The sequence below is a fragment of the Colossoma macropomum genome, unplaced genomic scaffold (assembly GCF_904425465.1).
Source record: "Colossoma macropomum unplaced genomic scaffold, Colossoma_macropomum, whole genome shotgun sequence".
Classification (NCBI taxonomy): domain Eukaryota; kingdom Metazoa; phylum Chordata; class Actinopteri; order Characiformes; family Serrasalmidae; genus Colossoma; species Colossoma macropomum.
This window is the reverse complement of record NW_023494789.1, coordinates 22,182,169-22,205,355: the sequence shown is the minus strand read 5'-3', so window position 1 is coordinate 22,205,355 and position 23,187 is coordinate 22,182,169. Positions and strand designations below refer to the sequence as shown.

At 36.1% G+C, this 23,187-nt stretch overlaps 1 protein-coding gene across 4 annotated transcripts in view; it reads right to left on the bottom strand.

Annotated features, from left to right (window-relative positions):
- mtif2 (mitochondrial translational initiation factor 2) overlaps positions 1–14,290 on the bottom strand; it is a 42,517-nt gene extending 28,227 nt beyond the window's left edge. For 3 of the 4 annotated variants that reach the window (XR_005007262.1, XM_036570573.1, XM_036570575.1), the window contains exons 1-2: positions 14,160–14,290; positions 8,228–8,378 (exon numbers count right to left, since the gene is read on the bottom strand). Coding sequence is in view for 2 of the 4 variants with exons in the window: in XM_036570573.1 (XP_036426466.1) it covers positions 8,228–8,371 (144 nt within the window). In the remaining 2 variants the exon portion in view is untranslated. The remainder of the gene's footprint in view (positions 1–8,227; positions 8,379–14,159) is intronic. The other variant, XM_036570576.1, reaches the window with a different exon arrangement.
- Positions 14,291–23,187: the final 8,897 nt, after the last annotated feature.

Here is a 23,187-nt window from a genome sequence, read left to right as displayed (position 1 = left end):
TGCCATCCTAAGACCCAGTGCTTCCAGTACTGTTATCGTATATTTGCCATAGTAACAGCCTTCCAGTGGCACAATTTATATGTCCTACAGTTCCTTGAGAAGTGCTAGTGATGAGTGAGAGCGCAGAAATGACTAGCCTACAAAAACCAGATAACATGCACCAAAACGACTTTACCTAAGACATGTATTGTCCAATTAAATATTAATGATTTTTTATCATTCCACATTTACTAAGTATGTAAAAGTGTAGGTCTATGTCTGTTTCATTCTTTGGTCATGATATACTACTGCATCTGTTGGAAAAAAGGAACATTACATTGGGTAAAAGTGGACTGTAGGTTTCAGGCCTTTACGAATGAAACTTTTTGATGAGTTTGTCTTATTTCACTTGGTGGCTCTTGGGACAGACAGTACCTCTACATGTGGGTCCTAGCATAAAAAAATGGGAACGCTTCCTCTAGCTTTTCATTAATGGTCAGATTCTGTGCACAAGACTACTCGTGTGGATATTTTGATTTACAGATTACCGAGTGACACTGAGGTTTTTAGAATCACAACAAAGATCAAGGCTTATTTCAAAATCTAGACACAACCATACAGTTGCATACAGTTGCAACCATACAGCAAGTATACCCCATGAAATGTTTTTTTAAACATTTGTGGGCATTTCTTTATTAGTTAAATAGCATGTATAGATACACCTTTATCTACCAGCATAGTTTAAATAAATATCAGATATCAGTATGTCCAAATGTGCTGAAAAAGCCTAAACTTTTCACAGGGTGTACTTACGTCTTCATTTGACTGCATATTGTAGACAGGGTTGGGAGGGTTACTTTAAAAATGTATTCCATTCCAAATTTGTATAACAGTATGATCTGTTTGAGTTAAGACATAATGCAAAATAGTTAAAAACTATACTGCTGTCCTGAGACTTTTCCTTATTTGACTTATTTATTTATTGTCATGCCGAACTCAAAAGATAAAACTAGTAGAAATCTTCTTTTGAGACCTCTGATCAAGAATAATCATTATTATGTGTTATATCTACTAAAAGGCTGTAGTGGCTCATAAGATCTCATGTTGGTGCATCTGCTCGGACTTTGATGATCGGAATTTTTAGACGCTCCCTAATCAGCGCTAATCGTCAGTACACAGTAATCCACTGCGATAAAGTAAGTTTAATATTCGACATTTGTTTGAGATTCAGAATTCCGCCCTTTCTCACCAGTTAGCAAAACACAAATTAATCGGTGCAGTTGCAGTTTTGTGGTGAAATGAAAAAAGAAAACAAACTACAACCACAACATCTACTAAACTACACTTTCTTATGATTATATTTGACAAAGATTAAGACACAACGCAGCTGCTTATCACTGTTCTTGCACACGCGTCAAGCTGCAGCGCTAGGGCCATCGCAAAATTACCGAAAACATGGTTAAGCCTCAAAGTTTCAATGATCTGTAACCACTGACACATGCTAAATTAAACGCACATAAAAACGTTAACGTTTATTATGTATTAAAATGTGAATGTTTTATTATGTATATTACTCACAACAAATACAGTAAAAAAAAACAATCTTATGAAAAGTGATTATATCTATAAAACTTTTTTCAGGCAAATATTATATTAATAATAAAATAAAATAATTATAAATATTAGTTTTCCTCAAACTGTGTCCATATGATTTCAGAATTTTCAGAAATATATTTCGGCATATTACAAGGCAAATTTAAAAAAAATATTAAAGTAATTTATTTGATAGTAATTTCATTATTCTATGACATAAATCTAATAATCTCTGTCAAATTGTGACCTCATAATGTCAAACCTAATCTGAAATATGCCAAATGATAATTCCATACATATTACAAGGTTTTTTTTGGTAAATAGTAAAGTAATTAATTTCATAATAATTTGATAAACCAAATAAATCTATTAATCTCTCTCAAATTGTGGCCTACTGATGCCAGATGAAACCAACTCTGAAATATACAAACATTTACTGCTTGCATACTACAAGGCTTATTTTGGTAAACATTAAAGTAATCTATTAGACAACAATTTTATTTCTCACATAAATCTTTTAATCTCTCTCAAATTGTGAACTCATGAAACCAACAAGGAAATGTAGAAAGGTTTATTACTTACATACTACATGACTTATTTTAGTGAAAAAAAGTAATTTATTTGATCATTATATTACTTAAAAAAAAAACTATTATTCTCTCACAAATTGTTACTTACTTGATAATTTTCTTAGTCAAATGAATCTATTAATCTCTTTTAAACTCTTCCACCTCATGATGTCAAACCAACTCTGAAAAATACAAGTATTTATCCCTTACATACTACAAGGCTTATTTGGGTAAATATTAATAATTTATTTGATAATAGTTTTATTACTCACACAAATATATTAATCTCTCACAAATTGTGACCTCCTAATATCAAACTAACTCTGAAGTAAAGATATTTATTCTTCACATGATACAAGGCTTTTTGGTAAATAAATTAAATAATTAATCTCAATAGTCAAATAAATCTTTTGACTGTGGCCTTATAATGTCAAACCAACTTGAAATATACAGGTCTTTATTCCTTACATACTACATGGCTTATTTTGGTAAAACATAAGTAAACTATTTGATTTTCTTTGATCATTTTATTACTCAAAACAAATCTATTAATCCCTCACAATTGTGACCTCATCATGTCAAACCCACTCTGAAATTCTTTACATACTACAAGGCTGACTTCCTTTAGCAGTAAAGTAATTTTTGATTATTTTATAAATCAAATAAATCGATTAATCTCCCATTTTTTGTGACCTTGTGATATCAAACTAATCCTGAAATATACAGCCATTTATTCCTTCTATTTTACAAGACTTATTTTTGTAAATAGTGAAGTAATGTATTGAATGTATGTAATTTTATTACTCACATTCTTTATAATGTTATTGCTAAATCTATAATATGCAGTTTATTTTCATATTAGGCTCTAGAGATAAGTTTAACAGTTTTGTAACTGTTGGCAAGCATGCTGAAACTGAGTGAGACGTGAAATCTCTGTAAAAAGGGTAAATCTGCTTCACCTTAATACAGTAATCATATAAACTTTAAATGTAAACCGGCTGTTTTAATATTTCAGGTTCACTGAGCCTGTAACAGTGATGTAAGGAAATGTACAGAGGAGTTTAAGAATGACATTGAAGAATCATCACTACAGCGGTTTCTTATTTTGTTTGTTTGTTTTTAATGGTTTAGTTCATAACACCCAATTAACAATGCTGAATCATGGCATGTTTTGTTGATGTGTAAATGTTTATGTCAAATTAAAAAAGTAACTGCACATTTTACACAGGTTAATCAAAAAATATTGGGTGGTGATCAGTATTCTACAGTGAACTGGGCTGAGCCCCAGATCTTTACATGCCCAGTCTGCGTATCTTCCCATCTGTACCACTATAGAGTGAAAGAAATAGTGTTTATCTGCTTGTAAATGTCCACCAGGTGCATGATGGGGAATTCTACCTTAAATTCTGTACCACTTTAAATGCAGTGCCACCTTAAATGCAATTCCACCTTATATTCAGGGCTACCTTAAATGCAATTCCACCTTAATTTCTGTGCCACCTTAATTTTAGAGCTATGTTAATTGCAGTTCCACCTTAGATTCAGTGCCAATTTAAATGCAGTTCCACCTTAAATTCACTGCTACCTTAAATACAATTTTACCTGAAATTCAGTTCCACCTTAATTTTAGTGCTACCTTAAATTCAGTGCCACCTTAGAGTTCCACTTTAAATTCTGTGCCACCTTAAATGTAGTTCCACCTTAAATTCAGTACTACCTCAAATGGAGTTCCACCTTAATTTCACTGCCAACTTAATTTTGGTGCTACCTTAAATGGAATTCCATTTTAAATTCTGTGCCACCTTAAATTTAGTGCTATGTTAGTTGAAGTTCTACCTTAAATTCTGCACCACCTTAAATGTAGTTCTACCTTAAATTCAGTGATACCTTAAATGGAGTTCCACCTTAAAATGAGTGACACCTTAAATTTACTGATTTGTTAAATTCACTGCCACCTCAAATTCAGTGCTGTCTCAAATGCAAATCCACCTTAGATTCAGTGCCACTTTAAATGCAGTTCCACCTTCAATTCACTGCCATCCTAAATGTAATTCCACTTGAAATTCAGTGCCACCATAAATTTAGTGCTACCTTAAATGCAGTCCTATCTTAAATTCATTGCATCTTTAAATTTAGTTCTGCCCTATATGGAGTTCCACCTTAAATTCACTGATATGTAAAACTCACGGCTACTTTAAATGCAATTCCCCTGAACTTCAGTGCCACCTTAAATGGAGTTCCATCTTAAATTTAGGGCTACCTCAAATTCAGTGATAACATAAATGGAGTTTCACCTTATATTTAGTGCCCCTTAAATAAAGTTACAGCTTAAACTCTGTGCCACCTTAAATTAGTGCTATCTTAAATGGAGTTCCACCTCAAATTCTGTGCCACTTTAAATTTAGTGCTACCTTAAATGTATTTCCACGTTATATTTAGTGCCCCTTAAATGAAGTTCCAGCTTAAATTCAGTGCCACCTTAAATTCAGTTCTACCTTAGAAGCAGTTCCACCTTAAATTCATTATTTGTGCTGTTATTGCTGTGCACTAAGATGTAAGCATGTGAGTCTGTGTGTACTGTGTATGAGTGTCTGCATGAGAGACGTTCATTGTGACATCACTTGTGGCAGTTAGTTTGAATGTCCCGAACATTCCACCATTCATTTCCTACAGGAAATAATATCATCTTTGAACGATTATTTCATGAAAACCATATGTCGGATCGCTTAGAAAAGCACAAGCCACCTAATTGGGTATAGACAAAGTTGTGTGGTTGTAGCTCGAAAACTGCGGGACAAGAAACATCTTATTTTTCGAGCACAGAATAATAATAATAATAATATTAATAATAATAATAATAATAATAAGGAGAAGAAGAAGAAGAAGAAGAAGAAAAAGACAAAGACGAAGAAAAAGATTATGAAGAACAGTACCTTAAATTCCTGCCACCTTAAGTTCAGTGCTACCTTGGACGCTGTGCCACCTAAGTGCAGTGTCACTTTAAATTCACTGCCACCTTAAATTTACTGATACATTAAATTCACTGCCACCTTAAATTCAGTGCCACCTTAAACGCAGTTCCACCGTAAAATCAGTGCCAGTTCAAATTCAGTGCCCCCTTAAATTTATTGACATGTTAAATTCAGTGCCACCTCAAGTGCAATGCCACCTTAAATTCACCGATACGTTAACTTCACTACCACCTTAAATTCTGTGCTGCTTTAAATACACTTCCACCCTAAATTCAGTGCCACCTTAAACACAGTTCAACCGTAAAATCAGTGCTGCCTTAAAAGCAGTGCCAGCTTAAATTCATTGCCACCTTAAAATAATTGATACGTTAAATTCAGTGCCACCTCAGGTGCAATGCCACCTTAAATTCACTGATACGTTAACTTCATTACAAGGGGTGGGAATCTCTAGGCACCTCACGAGTCAATTCGATTACGATTCAGAGGGCTGCAATGCGATTATAAAATGATTATCGATGCATCTTGGTGCATCTTCTTTTCTATACAGGATTTCTTTTTTTCTCACTGTGCGACAACTTGGAAATTTTGAAGCACAGTATTGGTAATGATCCATAATGAATTTACTTCAAATGTCTTTCATTAATAAATCAAACGGAAGCAATATGCAACTAGAAGGCTCTCATTCACTGCTCTTGTTTGGAGCACGAGACGCAGGCTGCCACTCATCTGCGATAAAATGCGCAGTTACAGTGAAATAAGATCCTGTGGCAATGGGTGATTCTTCTAACTTCGGTTTTGGTCTCATTGTAGAGAGTGGGGTTCGCTGTGTCAGTAAAATATCTTCGAGATGGGACGCTGTATCTCGGCTCCGAAGTGCGCAACATAGCGTGAAAGCCCTGGTTCTCAAAGACTGAGTACGGACAGAAATCCTTGGCAATAAAAGCTGCAATAGAGTTTGTAATTGGCTTCATCCTTTCCGAGTTGGGTGGAAGCTCTGACATCGCTTAATCGATGGTCCTCTGGTTGGCAGTGCTGCCATACACTAGCTCAAGGGTCAGCAACCTGTGGCTCTTTTTGGCCGCATGTGGCTCCACATCAGAATTAGATTTCTAGATACAAATAAAATAATCCTCCTTTGCAGTAAAATAAGCTCTGCTGATCACAGTTTTCACAATAAATGATCTTAAATGCTGGAATTAATGTAGCCTTTCATCAGCCTTTCATGCAGTCAGTTTCTTGTTTTCCAGCTTCTTGCTTGAATTTTCCTGTTCCGCCTTAAATGGTGCAGCAGTTACATTCTGGTGCCTCATACAACATTTAAGGTGGAACGGGAAAATTCAAACGAGAAGCTGGAGAACGAGAAACTGACTTCAGCCTCATAAAATGTAGAACATTGAGAGACATTTTACAAGAAACTATTCCAGCTAGTGATGCAAGAAAAGTGGATACAGCTGAGCTAAATCTTAAAGCAGAGCAAAGTAAGTCTGCGTTTTTGTTTGTATTATATTTTTAGCCTACACTAGGACATTAGCACGACATATGTACAGCCAAGATGGTAAAATGGATTTAAAATGTTGCGGCTCCCAAGGTGGTTTGATTTTCGTTGAAAAGACAAAATGACTTATGAACATTTTGGTTGTTGGCCACTGCACTAGCTTTTAATGTAGTGCGCACGCTACAGACTGTCCGGGCGCTGCACTTCTGCGCGTCAACATTACATTACCAATTAAAACGTAGAAAATCGCTTTTTGACATTTGTGAATCAATTCAGAATTGTCCACGTCCGCATCGTGATGCATCTAAAAATCAATTTTTCTCCCCCACCCCTATTCACTACAACCTTAAATTCAGTCCTGCTTTAAATGCACTTCCACCTTGAATTTAGTAACATAAATACAGTGCTACCTTAAATGCAGTTCCACCTTAAATTCAGTGCCATCTTAAATGCAGTGTCACCTTAAATTCAGTGCTACCATAAAAACAGTGCCACCTTAAATTCATTATTTCTGCTGATATTGCTGTGCATTAGGCTGTAAGCATGTGGGTCTGTGTGTACTGTGTATGAGTGTCTATGTGAGAGATGTGCATTGTAACATCACTTGTGGCAGTTAGACCGAATGTTCTGAACATTCTGCCCTTCATTTTCAATGGGAAAAATTTTGTCTTTGAATGATAATTTTACAAAATCTACGTCGGATCGGTCCAAAAACCACAACTGCACTATTCCCATATATGAGGAATGTTATGTGTATGGGGTGTGCATTTAGTTGTTCGTAGCATGTTGCGAAGTGTTAGTTATGTGTTGTCGAAAATTAATGGGAGTCTATGTGATGAACGAGGGATGAAAAAATGACAAACAGAGGAGTGCAGGGCAGTGTGGCTGTGGATTAGAGCTTGGGGTTCTACCCTGAGTGAGTACATGCATTTTGCTGGCTTTTGGGCAAAGGAAATAATAGGGCTTGGGTGAGGGTGAAAATGAATGGGAATCTATGGGAGGAACAAGGGATGAAAAACAACCCATAGAGGAGTATGGGTCAGTGTAGCTGTGTATTAGAGATTGAGGTCCTGCCCTGAGTGAGGACATGTAGTTTGGTGACTCTCAGGCAAAGTATTAATAGAGTTTGTGTTGTCATGCAATTTTTCACCCCATTCCCATGGGAAAAAAATTCTGCAACACTCCATTGCTACATGGAATCTGTGCATCCAAGCAAAAAACTGTATATAAGCACGCATCACACAATCAGACCGGACAATCTGTAGTTAAAACGGTGTTGATATCTAAAAAATTTTGGGACAAGTTAAGAAAAATAAAAAAGAAGAATAAAAAAAGAATTTGCTTTGCAATGCGCAACTACAATAAAAAGAAGAATAATATAAATCATAACAATATATTTAAGATCACGTGTGGGAACATAAACAAACAGACATTCTGTGATGTAAACAGGTGCTTGGTCATTCAGAGCATTAAAAAAACTAGTCGCAGAACTTTAAAATCTATCCTGAAAGATAGAGGTAACCAGTGCAGTTCTTTTAAAATGGGAGCGATATGATCTCTCTTTTTTGTTTTTGTTAAGATTTATGCTGCCACATTTTGTACGAGTTATAGAGTTTCACCTGTTTAACAGCCAGGTACCGTGCATGGTGAGCGTATGGAGGTGCACGGGCCCACGTAGTGGAAGGACAAATAGCAGAGGTATTTGGGACATCAAGCCTATGAGCTGACAAAACTTGTCTGATGAGTGCAGCCATTCGCTTCATCCTGGCACTGTTACAACACAAACATTGCATACAAATCACTAACAGAAAGTATATAAAACAAGTCTGAAGCTCAGAGGCTTGGACATAATTAGTACAATCACATCAATTCAGTCTACTAAACTAATAACAAGCTAATGACATTTAATTTATGTAGTGACATTAGCAAATTCATATTCAAAGCCTCCACACTTTCAGACCCGCACTTTCAGCTCCCTGTGTCTCTGTTTAGGAACTGCAGCCACACTTTTGGCTTGCACAAGTATAGGAATAAACGGTGCACATTTTTGGTTCCTTTTAGTACTCAAGTATATTTCAGTGCTGCTGGCTGCCGTTAAGTATGGAAACCCAGAGGGGACAGAGAAAAAAAATAAATGTTAATTCATGTGAACGTTATGCAGTTCATCCGCACGTTTTCATGGTCACGATTCCTTAATTGGTTTCCACGAGTAAGAATTCACCCTTTTTTTTCTTTTAATCGTGTGCACATTTTCTGTACTTCGTAGGTGCTTAAATGTGGTCACAATTTCTTAATTCGTTCTCTAATTTTCTTTAATAGTGCTTTAATAGTTTAAATCATTCTTAAACAAATTACTTCAGTGTTTCCCAAATAAGTCTTGGAATATATAGGAGAAAATATTTCTAAGTAAGTTTGACAACATGAGGTCTAACAGTCAGAGAGTTCAATAGATTGTCTATTATTTTTTTAATATAAATGTTATAAAAAAATGACAAGAAGGACAGATTAATACATAAATGTGTGTTTCAAAGGTGATTTGACACTTTGATGTCAAAGTTTAAATGAACATTATTATGTTCCGTTAACTATATTTGTTGTAAAGAACAGAGTATGATGTAAATGTATATAACGGAAACTGCAAATAAAACCATGAAAACTGGCTAAAATTACTAATGTGAGCCACATGAATGATTGTGTGCACGTTTAATTTGAGTTTGTTAAAACATTGATACTCAACATTTCTTCCTGTAACTGTGTGGAGCAACACAGCGGCCTGCGTCTATATCTCTGTCAAATATAATCATTAGAACATGCTGTATAGTGACGATTGTAGTTGTAGTTTATTGTCTTCCTTCATTTCATGACAAACCTGCAGCTGCACTGCTGAATCTATGGGCCGTTCGCTGTGGAGAGGTATGGAGTTAGTTTTGTGCCAAAATGTTTGTGAGAAGATCCTTAAGTTTGAGAGAGGAATGTTCCGGTTTGAGAGGACAGCGGTGCTCTGAGCACGCAGCTAATGAACTTGAACGCACTTGTCAGCAAGAAGTGCGCAGGTAAACGCCTCAGATTTGCTCAACAAAACACTTTGGTTTTATTCAAAACTTGAAAATCTGCACAACAATGCATTTCCCTCTCAGAACTCGTACGTGCAAAACACTCCGATTTTCATTCAAAACTGGAAAACCTGCTCAATCATGCTCTTCATGATTGTGCCAAAACTCCAGCCAATCAGAGCTGCCGAGGGGCGGTTCCTGTCAGCGCACCAATCATGGCGTCTTTTCTTAAGCAGCTTTATGCCAATTGGTCAAGGTACGTTCGTGGCTGTGGTATTGAGTCGGCTAGTGTGTTGTAGCCTCGACATTAGCTAGATGGTTTCTAGCTTTCTCGTAGCAAATGAATAGAATCGATTTATCAGTAATACTCTGTCATAGATAATAATAACGTACTAATATAACTAACAGCAGCTCGGCCATTTTGTTCCCTACCAGAGGCTTAACGGTAGCTAACTTCAAATAGCTTAACATTAATCAACTAAGCTGACATTAGCAAGATTTCTTTGACTGTAGCTAACAGTGTTCTACTGAACTCTCCTACAGTGCTTGTCTTCATAGGCTCATCTTGTCAATTCTGTATATTTATCTTGGATAATGGCGTCATCAAAAAAACAATACGGATGCTGTGCAGTTTTATATGGACGAAAAAAACTTTTCAGTGAGTACAGGGAGTAATATAGTTCATCCTATTTTGTTTACTGGACATAATACTGTTTTCTAAGGGCCATACATGTTTTTCCTCTGTTCGGTGTTCACACATCGGTTACTGTAAATCATTGATTAAAAATATCAAGCACAGAAACTATAAATGTAAGGGATATTTCTTCTCATTCTCAGCTCTTTGCTACCATCTCTGGATTTCCACCATTCCCTTTGAACAAGCAGTATACTCTAAAATGCAAACATAAAAAACCGGATGATTCTGAAACTCACTGTTAAAAGACTTAATTGACTGACTTATTATCTGTTGTCAGCATTTCACAGCGTTAATGCAGTTAATATCCTGGACACTAAGTTTAGGTTATCAAAACACACTGACGTTTGGCTTCAAACCAACCTACTGTTGATGGGTGCTAAACAACAACATGTATGGGCCTTAGAAAAGAAGTACAGTATTATGTCTAGTAAACAAAATAGGATGAACTTTATTACTCCCTGATTTTTTATTTTTTTTTGCACGGCATCAGTATTGTTTTTTGATGACGCCACTATAGAAGATAGATATACAGGATTAACAAGATGAGCCTATGAAGCACTATAGGAGAGTTCAGCAGAACACTCTTAGACACTGTTAGCTACAGTCAAAGAAGTCTTGCTAACGTTAGCTTAGTCGATTAATGTTAAGCTATTTGAAGTTAGCTACCGTTAAGCCTCTGGTAGGGAACAAATGGCCGAGCTACCAATGTTAGTTATATTAATACGTTATTATTTATGACAGAGTATTACTGATAAATCGTTTCTGTTCATTTGCTACGAGAAAGCTAGAAACCATCTAGCTAATGTCGAGGCTACAACACACTAGCCGACTCAATACCACAGCCACGAACGTACCTTGACCAATTGGCATAAAGCTGCTTAAGAAAAGATGCCATGATTGGTGCGCTGACAGGAACCGCCCCTCGGCAGCTCTGATTGGCTGGAGTTTTGGCACAAACATTCAGACATTTTAGAGCGAGCAGATATGAAAGTTGAGCGCGCGCTGCGGAGCTGAGAGCAGAAATGATTTGCGCGCACGTGGGAGTTTTGAAGGTGAAGAGCATGAGTGAGCAGGTTTTCCGTTTTGAATGAAAATCGGAGTGTTTTGCACGTGCGAGTTCTGCACTGTTGTGCAGATTTTCAAGTTTTGAATGAAACCAAAATGTTTTGTTGAGCAAATCCGAAGGCGTTTACCTGCGCACTTCGTGCTGACAAGTGCGTTCAAGTTCATTAGCTGCGTGCTCAGAGCACCGCTGTCCTCTCAAACCGGAACATTCCTCTCTCAAACATCAGGATCTTTTCTCAAACATTTTGGCACAAAACTAACTCCACAGAGAGGAGCTACGAATAATAGACGTAGTGCGGCCGTTTAGCCACGTTTCTGCTCGCGCGTAAAGCTACTGTGTTAGAGACACACCAAGTCAAAGTCAGACCTGATAACCATATCTGTCCATTATCACATCAATCCAACACATCAAACCCCGTCAGTGAGCTGTTAGCTACTTCGGCACAGGGTAAATATTGGCCTGTGTCTACTACCTACACTTTGTTTGTGCACGATTTAAAAAAAAAAAACGCCACAACACAGCCTTTATAATCGCTCATGATTCACGACGTTCGCACTCATTTGTCAAAACTCGAAAAGCTTTTTCACATCCGGTACAAAGTCCGTTCTGTAGGCCTACATCTCAAGTGTACTTATGATAGACGAGTTCTAGTTGAAAACGCTGAATGTTTTTAAACACTAGAATGCACTTATGACAGGTCAAAATAACCCACATAACTATGTTTTATCAACTAATTCCTGGAATTTCATAAGAGAGAGAAAATGTGCGTTATGTGCTTACTTTCACATTCGCACTTGATTACGTTTTAATTTAATCTGACGGGCAAGTATAGCGGGGCGGGGTGGAGTCTGATTTAGTTCAGACCAATTAAAACATGACATAGGAGGAGTTGGATCAGATCCAGCCGTTCCCCGTGGACTTTTGGTTCTACAGCGACGACAATCTCGCATTTTCAGAACGCTGTCTGCTCTCTTACAACGTTTCTAGAAAGTTGTCAAAGGGTGGTGCTGTTTACGTTGTCTGAACAAGGCAACCTCATTATTAAGTAACCTCGCCATACCGTATTATAACGACCTGTTGGCAATTTCATGCACGAAATAATGGAACTCAGGATTCTAGATGGTTGGTGAGGCACAAAGAACCTGTTCATGTCATTGTTTTTCCTCTAATTTCATATTAAATGAAATAAGCTTAATAGTCTATTCATGGGACCTTAACCTTATGTAGTATCTATTTATTTACAATAATGGTTATTACTTTGAGCTAGGCAAGTTATAGTATTCCTTAATCCGTGTAGATATTCATAATAGATTAACTTAACGTTAGCACCTTACACGAAGCTTAAGTTAGCTTCTTAATTGCCAGCTTCTTGTTCGAATTTCCACCTTAAATGATGCATCAGCCAGCGTCTTGCTCCAATTTTCCCATTCCACCTTAAATGATGCATCAGCCAGCATCTTGTTCCAATTTTCCCGTTCCACCTTAAATGATGCATCAGTCAGCGTCTTGTTCCAATTTTCCCGTTCCACCTTAAATGATGCATCAGCCAGCGTCTTGCTCCAGTTTTCCCGTTCCACCTTAAATGATGCATCAGCCAGCATCTTGTTCCAATTTTCCCGTTCCACCTTAAATGATGCATCAGTCAGCATCTTGTTCCAATTTTCCCGTTCCAGCTTAAATGGTGCATCAGCCAGCTTCTTGTTCCAATTTTCCCGTTCCACCTTAAATGGTGCAGTTTCAGGCACCAGAAAGAAGCTGGCGAATAGGAAGCCAATTTTAGCTTCGTCTTTCTTACTGTCTTTGGGGGTTTATTTTATTTGTATGTGTATTAAGATGAGAAACGATTCACACATTGATGGATTTGCTGATTGTGAGATTGTGTTTCTATCGGAGCTCGCGCTAAACTCGGTTTTTAACGTCAGGTGCAGACTGAATACTTTTCTGCTGGTCCGGACGGCTAATTAGCACGATCGGTTATTAAAGAAATAAAAGCTACCGAGAGCAGTCCGTGCAACCTAGATTAATCTATGTCTGAGGATTATAACAAAACAGATTTGGTGAAAATCGGTTGAGTAATAAGGAAGTTGTGGCCGATTTAATCCTGAGACTCATCATCTCTCAATACAAGTGAATTTGATCACAAGCGGATCTTGACCGCTCCAACATGGCGGACGCACAGACGTATCGCCTCAGATAAGCAACAACAGGCAACGCGGCATCGAGGTATGTATATCTATGGTTGTAACAATTTACTGACAACGATGTCTTGTCACAACTTCCTAGAATGCTGTCATGTTACGTTGTCACAACTTATTATATTTAATTATATTTTAACGCTGTGGCAACCTTGGAGCCACCAAAGCAACGTTGTCACAACGTAACCGTGTTTCCTGTTACGCTGTTTAAGGTTTTCTGAAAACCGCCTTCCGTGCTCTCCATGTAATAAAACGCAATATACGGTAACGTTAGCTATTAAGCCTCTCGACCATTAGCTATGCCACACCACATCCGCAGCTGAGAGTGCTGGTCTGAAAGTGCAGTACTGCGGCTCTGCAGCTAGAATTTTCGCCTGTTACTCAAGCTTCCCACTACTTAAATGAGCAAAACATGGATGTATTTACAGGTAATCCAGTACATGTGGTTATGCTGAATGGTTTTTCCTGAGGCCGAAGTTACCTACACCAAAAGTGCAATGATTTCTTTAATGTTACCATAACCCGAGAAAACGAGCTTACCGTCAGATCCACAAACTCGACAAAATTGTTTCAGTCCTCTCTAGCGGATAAAGAAGCAATCACAACTAATAAAAAATCGAAGCGCAAAGGAAGAAAAATACATCTACATATGTCAACGGTGTTCTTCCTTGTGTTGAGGGGACTGACATTCAACTAAAAGGTGATATTTCCGCCACCTACTGGACTGGAGTGTGGCTAAAGAAGGACCCAGCTTTTGCCCACAGAAAGTTGAAAGCTTAAGCATGAGAGGACCGTTGAAAAAAAGAACTGCATTCCATTCCACAGGGTCACTAATGCCGGTGTTACGGTAAATTCAGTTCCCCCTGTTCCCCCCTCATTGCGCATGTCGAAATCATGACGTCTTCAGTCGACGCTCCTCTGCGGGGTTTACATAGGCTTAATTCGTTTGTTTTTGTACCGTTATTTCGTCCTATTCCTCGCAGTAAGCGATTTATCACGTTGTTTGTAAAAGGACTTATAGTTAAACACGTTTTAAAGTATAAAATGTGTTGTTAGCAGATGTTTTAATGCTCAAACACTACGTGGGCTATCTTGCTAATGCTAGCTTTGGCTCCGTTTTCAACTACTCCGAGTAACAAGTTAGATTCATTGCGCCATTTCTGATTTAATTACCGTACATGCAGGCACATTTTGTTGTTCAGACTTAAGTGATTTTTAAGGTGTATTTATGTCCCATATCCTCATCAGTCTCGCTAAGTTCTATAAATAGATTTGAAACATTTGTTGCTGAAATAAATAAACTGCATTAAGTTACACAGCACAGTAATTAGTCGGTGTTATTATTGTTAGACTACGTATCTCAGTGCACCTAGGAAGTTGGTTTCCCTGTAGTCTTTGAGACTGAAGTCTTACTGTTATGGTACTAATGTAACTTGTCTTTACAGTAACTTTTATTCATATTTTATAATCTTTAGAACTGAGAATACAAGGGGAACATCTTTAACCAGAGCCTGAGAAAAGTGTTTTCCCCTTGTATATTACAGCTGGAGTGGATTTAATGTACAGCAATGATGCTGATAATCTATTTCTGTGCATGATCATTTCACTCAGTAACTTTTATTCATGTTATACCACCTTTACACTAAGAATACAAGGGGGAACATCTTTAATCAGAGCCTGAGAAAAGTGGTTTCCCCTTCTATATTGCAACTGGAGTGGATTTAATGTACAACAGTGATGCTGATAATCTATTTCTGTGCATGATCATTTCACTCACTAACTTTTATTCATCTTATATAATCTTTAGAACTGAGAATACAGGGGGAACATCTTTAACCAGAGCTTGAGAAAAGTTTCTCCTTGTATATTACAACTGGAGTGGATTTAAAGTAGAGTAATGATGCTAATAATCTATTTCTGTGCATGATCATTTCACTCAGTAACTTTTATTCATATTTTATAATCTTTAGAACTGAGAATACAGGGGAAACATCTTTAACCAGGGGCTGAGAAGAGTGGTTTCCCCTTGGATAGTACAGCTGGAGTGGATTTAAGCACAGCGGTGATGCTGATAATCTATATCTGTGCATGATCATTTCACTCAGTAGCTTTTATTCATATTATACAAACTTTACACAATAACACATTTATTATAGTACTTTTATAACCTGTTGTAATATAAGGAAATGATAGGATTATCATAGTACCTTTCTGCCCCATTGTAGTGTAGGGAAAGGAAACCATTTACCAGGAACACTGATCAAATCCCAGTTGTTTACTTCCATTAAACATGGTAACATAGTAACAGATAACATAGCTGTATCAAGAAACATTACAGTGTAGTACATCTGCATGTAGTAATCATTCAATTTGAGAAAAATGGTAAAACATATCTTTGTTTTTTTCATTTAATTAACTACAGTTTAAAATTTTTTGACCCATTGTAGTTACTGGGAGAACAAAAAAGCAAAGAAAACATTATAGTATATTAAACTGATCCTAATTGCCAGTTTTTACTGGAACTTACTTTTTTTTAGGGGCACTGGGTAAATCTGTTCTACCGTTTAGCCTCTGTATAAAACAATGTTAATGGAAGACGCTGTTGGAGTAAAATAAAAATAAAAACAAATTAATATAATAGTGCATTAAATCTTTAATAGCTGTAATCAACTAGTACACTGATAATGCTGTTCCATCTGTATTCTCAGTGTAAAGGTGGTATAATATGAATAAAATTTACTGAGTGAAATGATCATGCACAGAAATAGATTATCAGCATCATTGTTGTACATTAAATTCATTCTGTAATATACAAGGGGAAACCACTTTTCTCAGGCCCTGGTTAAAGATGTTCCCCCTGTATTCTCCCTGTGCAGTTTGAAGTTCCATTCTAATGGAACTTTTTCACTCTCTCTGGTTTGGAATTGCTGTTAAAATGTCTGAATGCCCTGTGCATACACTTTGCAGGGAACTACAAGAGCAATTAGAATGCACACTATAAAACCTGATGAGTTAAGTCAACTCAAATGATTTGAGGAAACTGATTACCTCAGATGTTTAAGTTCAATAACTCATTTGTACTTAAGTAAATTGAGTACATTGTATTAACTACATTTGTTTTGTTGATAATACAATTATTGAGTATTTGTGACTTATGTTTAAGCTGTACAAACTCAATATAATTAAGTAATTGTAAATCAAATTGACCGTTAGTATAAACTAGGATTTTTTCACTACAGACCACCATGCCAAATGCTGACAGGCCAGTACAGAGTGCAGATGTAGTCTCTATAGCATTTAGCCACAACAGAATCACACTCAACAACAAAAACAAAAAATCATTTTTCTCCACACTGTTTTTTTTTCCAGTTTTTAATCAGTAGTGATTAATATGAATCACAAAAGTTTATAAAATCTAGTCAACACAAGGAAAGGTAGGCTGGGGAGACTGACAACACACAGACAGTGAAGAGACACCCAATATGCAAATACATGGTACTAAGAGGCAATATGAATGATGTGAGTTTTACTCAAGGTTGCACTGACCAAACATTCATCAAGTAAAGGTGAGAAGTCTAAACTGAATTGTAATAAGTCTACTCAAATCAAAGATCCCGTTTGATAGGATCTTTGAGCCTGAAATCATCAAAATAAAGTTATGTAAAAAGCACGAAAGTCCAAATCATTTAAATGCAAACATTTATGCTGTCTATCACATTAAGCCACACAAAATTTTCAAGTCTTGATGATTATTATTATTGTTATTTTTTAAAATTATTTTTAATTTATTTATGTAACTATGACAATTACAGTAATTTACATTATTTAAATTTATTATTTATTTATTTATTTTATAATGTCCATTATTCTAATACATTTTGGTTAAGGCTGTTTGTTTTTAGTGTGTTGTCGTGTTCTTTTCATCTCTTAACTCTACAGTATATCTTACAACTAATAATGAAGGAATCATAACTAAAATTCATTATGTGTGGAAAATGTACTGCCGTACTGAATGGTTATGATGATTTACGTTCCCTTCAGTGCTTTCACAGAAATTTGCTCTGCATCTCCTGAAGTTTGGTAATTTGCAACGCACACTGGAGATTTGCACCATTAGGGTACCTACGCAGTACTTTGGGTTCAGTCTGATATCCATCACATGGGAAGCTGACCAGGAACTTGCACAACTGACCTCACTGACAATCCTAGTTTAAAGCTGTGGGATGACCGGGTCCAGTTTATATTTACACTCAAAGGGATAAAGATGTCAATGAACTATTCATTAACTATTCTAAGCAGCATATCCATGTCATGTTAAAAAAAAAAAATACTGTGGCATTTGCCACTGCTCTGTGTTTCAAGAAGAGGCTTTAGGGGCATGGTATGCAATCTCTGCATCTCTGCCGACTCCACAATACAAAGTGCTGCACCACTGCTATGAGAATCCCAATTCTCAACATTGATCTCTCTCATTTTGGTATTGATTGCACTCTGGCAGCATATGTTACACCGTTTCCATGCCCCATGTCTGGACTCCCCATCAGGAGGCAGTTGGCCTTTTACAAACCCAATTCCAAGTTGGGACAGTAGGTAAAATGCATATAGAAATAGAAAGAGATGATTTATTGAACATAAGTAGCAAAAACACGTTTTACCCTTTTAACTTTATTTTGCTTTTTGTAAATATGTTTTATTCTGAAACTGATAGCCGCAATACGTTCCCAAAAGTTGGGATGGGGCAATTTAAGACTGCACTGTAAATTGTAATAGTCCTCATGACTTAAATAAATTAGTTAACTTTACTCAGATTATCAACAAAATGCATTTCTTACAAGTTTTTGTTTTTTTGTTGTTACCGTTAATTGCAGCGTGAAAAATACAATTTACTTAAGGTCTTGAGTGCAGACAACTTAAAACAATCAAGTAGTAACAAGACTGCGATGTGAGCATGCTCAGTAGTCAGCTTTCAGACTCCCACTCAAGACTGGTTTGATGGCCGTGTGGATCATTTCGTGAAGTCCCGTTTTTTGAAGTACAATAAGGTACGTTATCAAGCAAGCAATGAATTAAAATTTATTTATTAATTTTATTTAAACATATATACTTGTGTGAATACTGTCATAGCGCTAGTCGTGCATGTGTTAGAATAAATGGTTCCATTAAATCATTGCATTGTAAATTATTAAGCAAAATTGTGTGTCATAAAGTTAAATATAGTAGATTGCCTGTGAATAAGCAGATGCTAGAGTCTAGTCGGAGAAGAAATTTAGCCAAACTCAAAGAAAAACTTCCCTCAGACTGTACAAAGTTGGTCAGTTTTTTTTTTTTAATTAGGCTAAACTGCTTTACAGCCTAGACTTCAGCATCTGCTAATTCACATACTAGATTTAAGCAGACAAAAAAATATTGTACATTATAAAGCGAAACTATTTAAGCTCTCACATACGCAACTTGATGAGTTCACTAAACATTAGCTGACTATAACACACTGTGCATGGCCGGACTTGTTCAGGCATGTTTTGGCGATTTCCCTCCCTGTCCCCCACTGCATTCATTGTAGCTAACATTAATCATTTTTGGCCTCCAGTGGTTACAGCAAGTTCAGCTATTAATAGTTTTATATGGAGTTAATTTTGTGCTAAAATGTTTGAGAGAGGAATGTTACAGTTCAACATGATCACGCAAAGAAACAACCGTATAGGTTGATTATTCCAATAAAAAAAACAATCTTATCGAACGTCTGTTGTGTGCAGCGCCCCCTCTGGCCTGCAAAAGAATCGAACATTTCAGATAAGGAAGACGACCGATGCACCTCACATTATATATGGTAAGAAAGACGACCGATTGTTTGATTATTTGATTAAACACGGCAAATAACCAAACTCTATACTACTACAAAACTCCAGCGTTAGACTTACAGTAAACAGTCCCTCTTAGATTATGGCAAGCTTAAAAGTAAAAGCCTCAAATGCATTCATGTGCTGGTAATTGGATAATGTTAGCTGGTTAGCTACCTAGCACGAGGCTGAAGTTCCAAATTTCCATTTCACCTTAAATGGCACAGCAGTTACATGGCACCTGTATTGGAACAAAACAAAGAACTCACACATCATGAACCTGAGGCTCCCTGTCGGTTGACATTCATGCAGAATTTTGCACCATGTTTGTGTATACGTATATTATTCATTATCAAAGGGTTTGGGACAGTTTTGTGCCTTTGTTGAGATGCGTACATATAACTGGTGAGAATAACAAAATCGTCCCATTAACCTATGACAAGCCGCACTACATACCTTTGAGTAAGAGTCTAACAATAACATGGTCATGTCTTTTGTCAAAAAAATGTACCCTAGAGTAAATAAAATGCATGCCATGAACTGCATTCAAAGTGCTAACCCTGGTGATAAATTTAGATTGTACTTGTAATACATTTTAAAATAACGACTCTTAACATCTACAAAAGTCATTGTAATAACATTTTATTTCAATAAAAAATAACATTACAAGATTAAGCATTACAATGTGTTATCATTTATTAATTAATATATCATCAATCTTAATTAAAATTTTAACCAGTTTGAAGGGTCAAAGGTAGGAGATTTAAAAACAGGTTCAAAAGTATCAAGACTAGAGAAGTAAGAGATGCTACTTTTAGGGGAGGATGTTAGGGGAGTCAAAGTGGCGGGAGAATACAAAGTTTTAGACTTTTTAAGGTCAGATATTTTACATCAAACCCTGACGTTAGGAATGGTTGAAAAGGGAATGTTTAAGTTAGCTACAGTTCGTAACATTTCAGACCATCCTAGGGGTCTCCAGTTATCAGATACTTTTGGAGGAGCTGTGAGATTTTTAACGAAGTCCAACGCTCAGGTTTCTACGGTAAGTATATTTTGTAAAGGCTTTTTCTACTTCCTCGTTCTTGCTGGCCGTTTTCCAAATCATCAATCACCAATAAGTTTGTTTTGAGTCGGGTATACCTTGAACAAAGCAGATATTTATTTTGTTCAACTGCTCATCGTAGAGAGGCTGCCAGCACATATAACACCATACAATTTCTCCTGGGATTTTTGACATGGAATACACACAATTTTCCAGTAACAATTTGATAAAAAAAAAAAAAGATTTTCCACTATTGCTAGGTCCACATACAATACAAGGAAATGGCATTTAAAACCTAGTATCAAACCCTTTAGGCATAACCATTTTAAAAATGAATTAAATCAATCAATAACCGTAAGGTAAAGTTGTAAAATCTGGTAATATAACACGTTTATCGAGCACAACTCTGAATCTTTTCATCTGTGCTTTATTTTTCAAGTGAAAGCCTCTTTTATCTCTCACAATTTGGTTGTGGGCAGTCATTATTTCTCTGGTATGATGAGGGTATTTCATACATTCATCAACCCGTTCTTAATCATAGTCTAACTTTTGAGATTTTTATGTATTACCTAAAAATGAAATGTTGTATTACTTAAAAGTGTCAAGCAGCTTTTAAGTTGGTCAGTTGAGTAATATGTACTCGGCAATTAAAAGTAATTAACTAGACTGATTATTTTTATGTATTACCCAAAATAAAATGTAAGATTTTACTTAAAAATGTTATGTCAAGTAGCTTTTAAGTTGGTCGGATGAGTAATATTTACTCAGTGAACTCAAGTAAATCACACACAAGTGAGTTCTAATTAACTAAACTGATTATTTTATAAGTATTATATAAGACTCCAACATTAAACTTTTTTTTATGTTCTACCAATTATAGTAGAAATACACCAAGTTAATAGGTTTAAGTTTGATCTACATAGTTTTATTACGTTGTTACTGTGTTACATAGCTGTTGTAGAGTTATGCTAAGCAGTACATTACATGGTACTTGCATTTACAAACAACAACTATATGTGTAATTGAAGTATGAAAAAAGATGCATATACAATGAAAGGTAGGCCGGACAACACAAAGAGTGTGAGTAAAACAATATGCAAATAGATCAGAGCCAATGGCAAAGATGTTGAGTTTTACTTAATTGATCAAACAAATGTTTCTGAAGTAAATATGACAACTTACTGAATTTAATTCAAAGAACACAACTACCTCAGTTTACTGACTTACGTGCATTTGTAAAGCAATATCATCGAGAAAAAAAGATTAAAATGATGCTGTCAGTCTCTGTGTACAAACACAGAGACTGTAGTTTTGCTGCAGTTTTTTATTATTAAAGGAGTATTGTTAGGCTTCTTAACATCATTATTTGTAAGATCTCTGTCAGGGCGTTTCTGAGCCATTTGAATCATACAGACTATTACAATGATTAATTAACAGATTTACGTATTCTTTAAATGTGGAAAAAGCAGAACAAGCATCTTGCCTTGATCCATGTGCAGTCACGTGTTTTCATTTCTGTAGTGACAGATACCGGAAGTCGTAGACATCATCAGTTTCTTCCTACCAGAATGGTTCCTGGTGGGAGGCGTGACTGAAATCTAAAAAGAACAAACATAGAATTAGGACAGTGCAAAAAGATGTAGAAAATATAAAAATGCTTCTAATTTTACTTACTCAAAGGTCTTGGATCGGTGTAGAAATTTGCATCATCGCCTTGATCTATCTCGTGTCTTAATAAATGAATAAATATAAATAAACTATAAAATAAATAAAAAACATGACAATACTTATCCTGAATTAAAGACACTTGCGTTGAGAAGACGGTTGATACAGCTGATAAGAACTGTGACTGAAATCGAAAGAGGAACAAAAATAGAATTAGGACTTTGTAGATAGAAGTAGAAAAGTATAGAAAACATTTTATTTTACTTAGTCAAAGGACTTCTTGCTATAGTTTTGAAACTGACCTCGTCATTGATCAGTTCATATCCTTTAAAAAGAAAAAAAATTGAATATATATATATATATATATATATATATATATATATATATATATATATATATATATAAAATATGTAATGTCTGTGCAACACATAAAATCATAGGACATATTTTATAGAAAAACACTTACTCGATTGTTGTGTTTCATGGTAGTCAAAACAGCATGAGGATCTATTAGGAACTGAAAAAAATCATAAAACAACCTATCAACTTGAGAGTTTGAAGAATTTCCTGCTTCTGATTAGTCGAAGGTGCGGGACTTACGGCAAATGCATGCTTCTGATTGGTTGGTTGGGGGAGGGTTTGTTGCGTGCGTGGGGTGTGGTTTGATGAAGTGGCATGTCTGGTTGGTCGAGGGGCGTGGCTTCAGGACAGGAAAATTTGACATGCAAAAAGCGCCTCATAATTCTCTCTCTATCATGACTCAACTAACTAACTTAACTGTTTTAATCAAAACTTCAAGTACTTAATCTTACTTAAATGTATTGATTTATTCTCATAAGTTCATCTTACTCTGAAGTGCTGCTTTTTGAAGAGCATTAGAACATATATTTGTACATTTTGTTTCACTTAGTCAGACAGTCAAAATAGGATTCAAGTTGTTAGTTGGTTAGGCCATGTAAGCACCTTGATATTTTCTTAAAAACTGTTCTTGGGGTATTGTTTTATATTTGGGGTCATTTCTAGT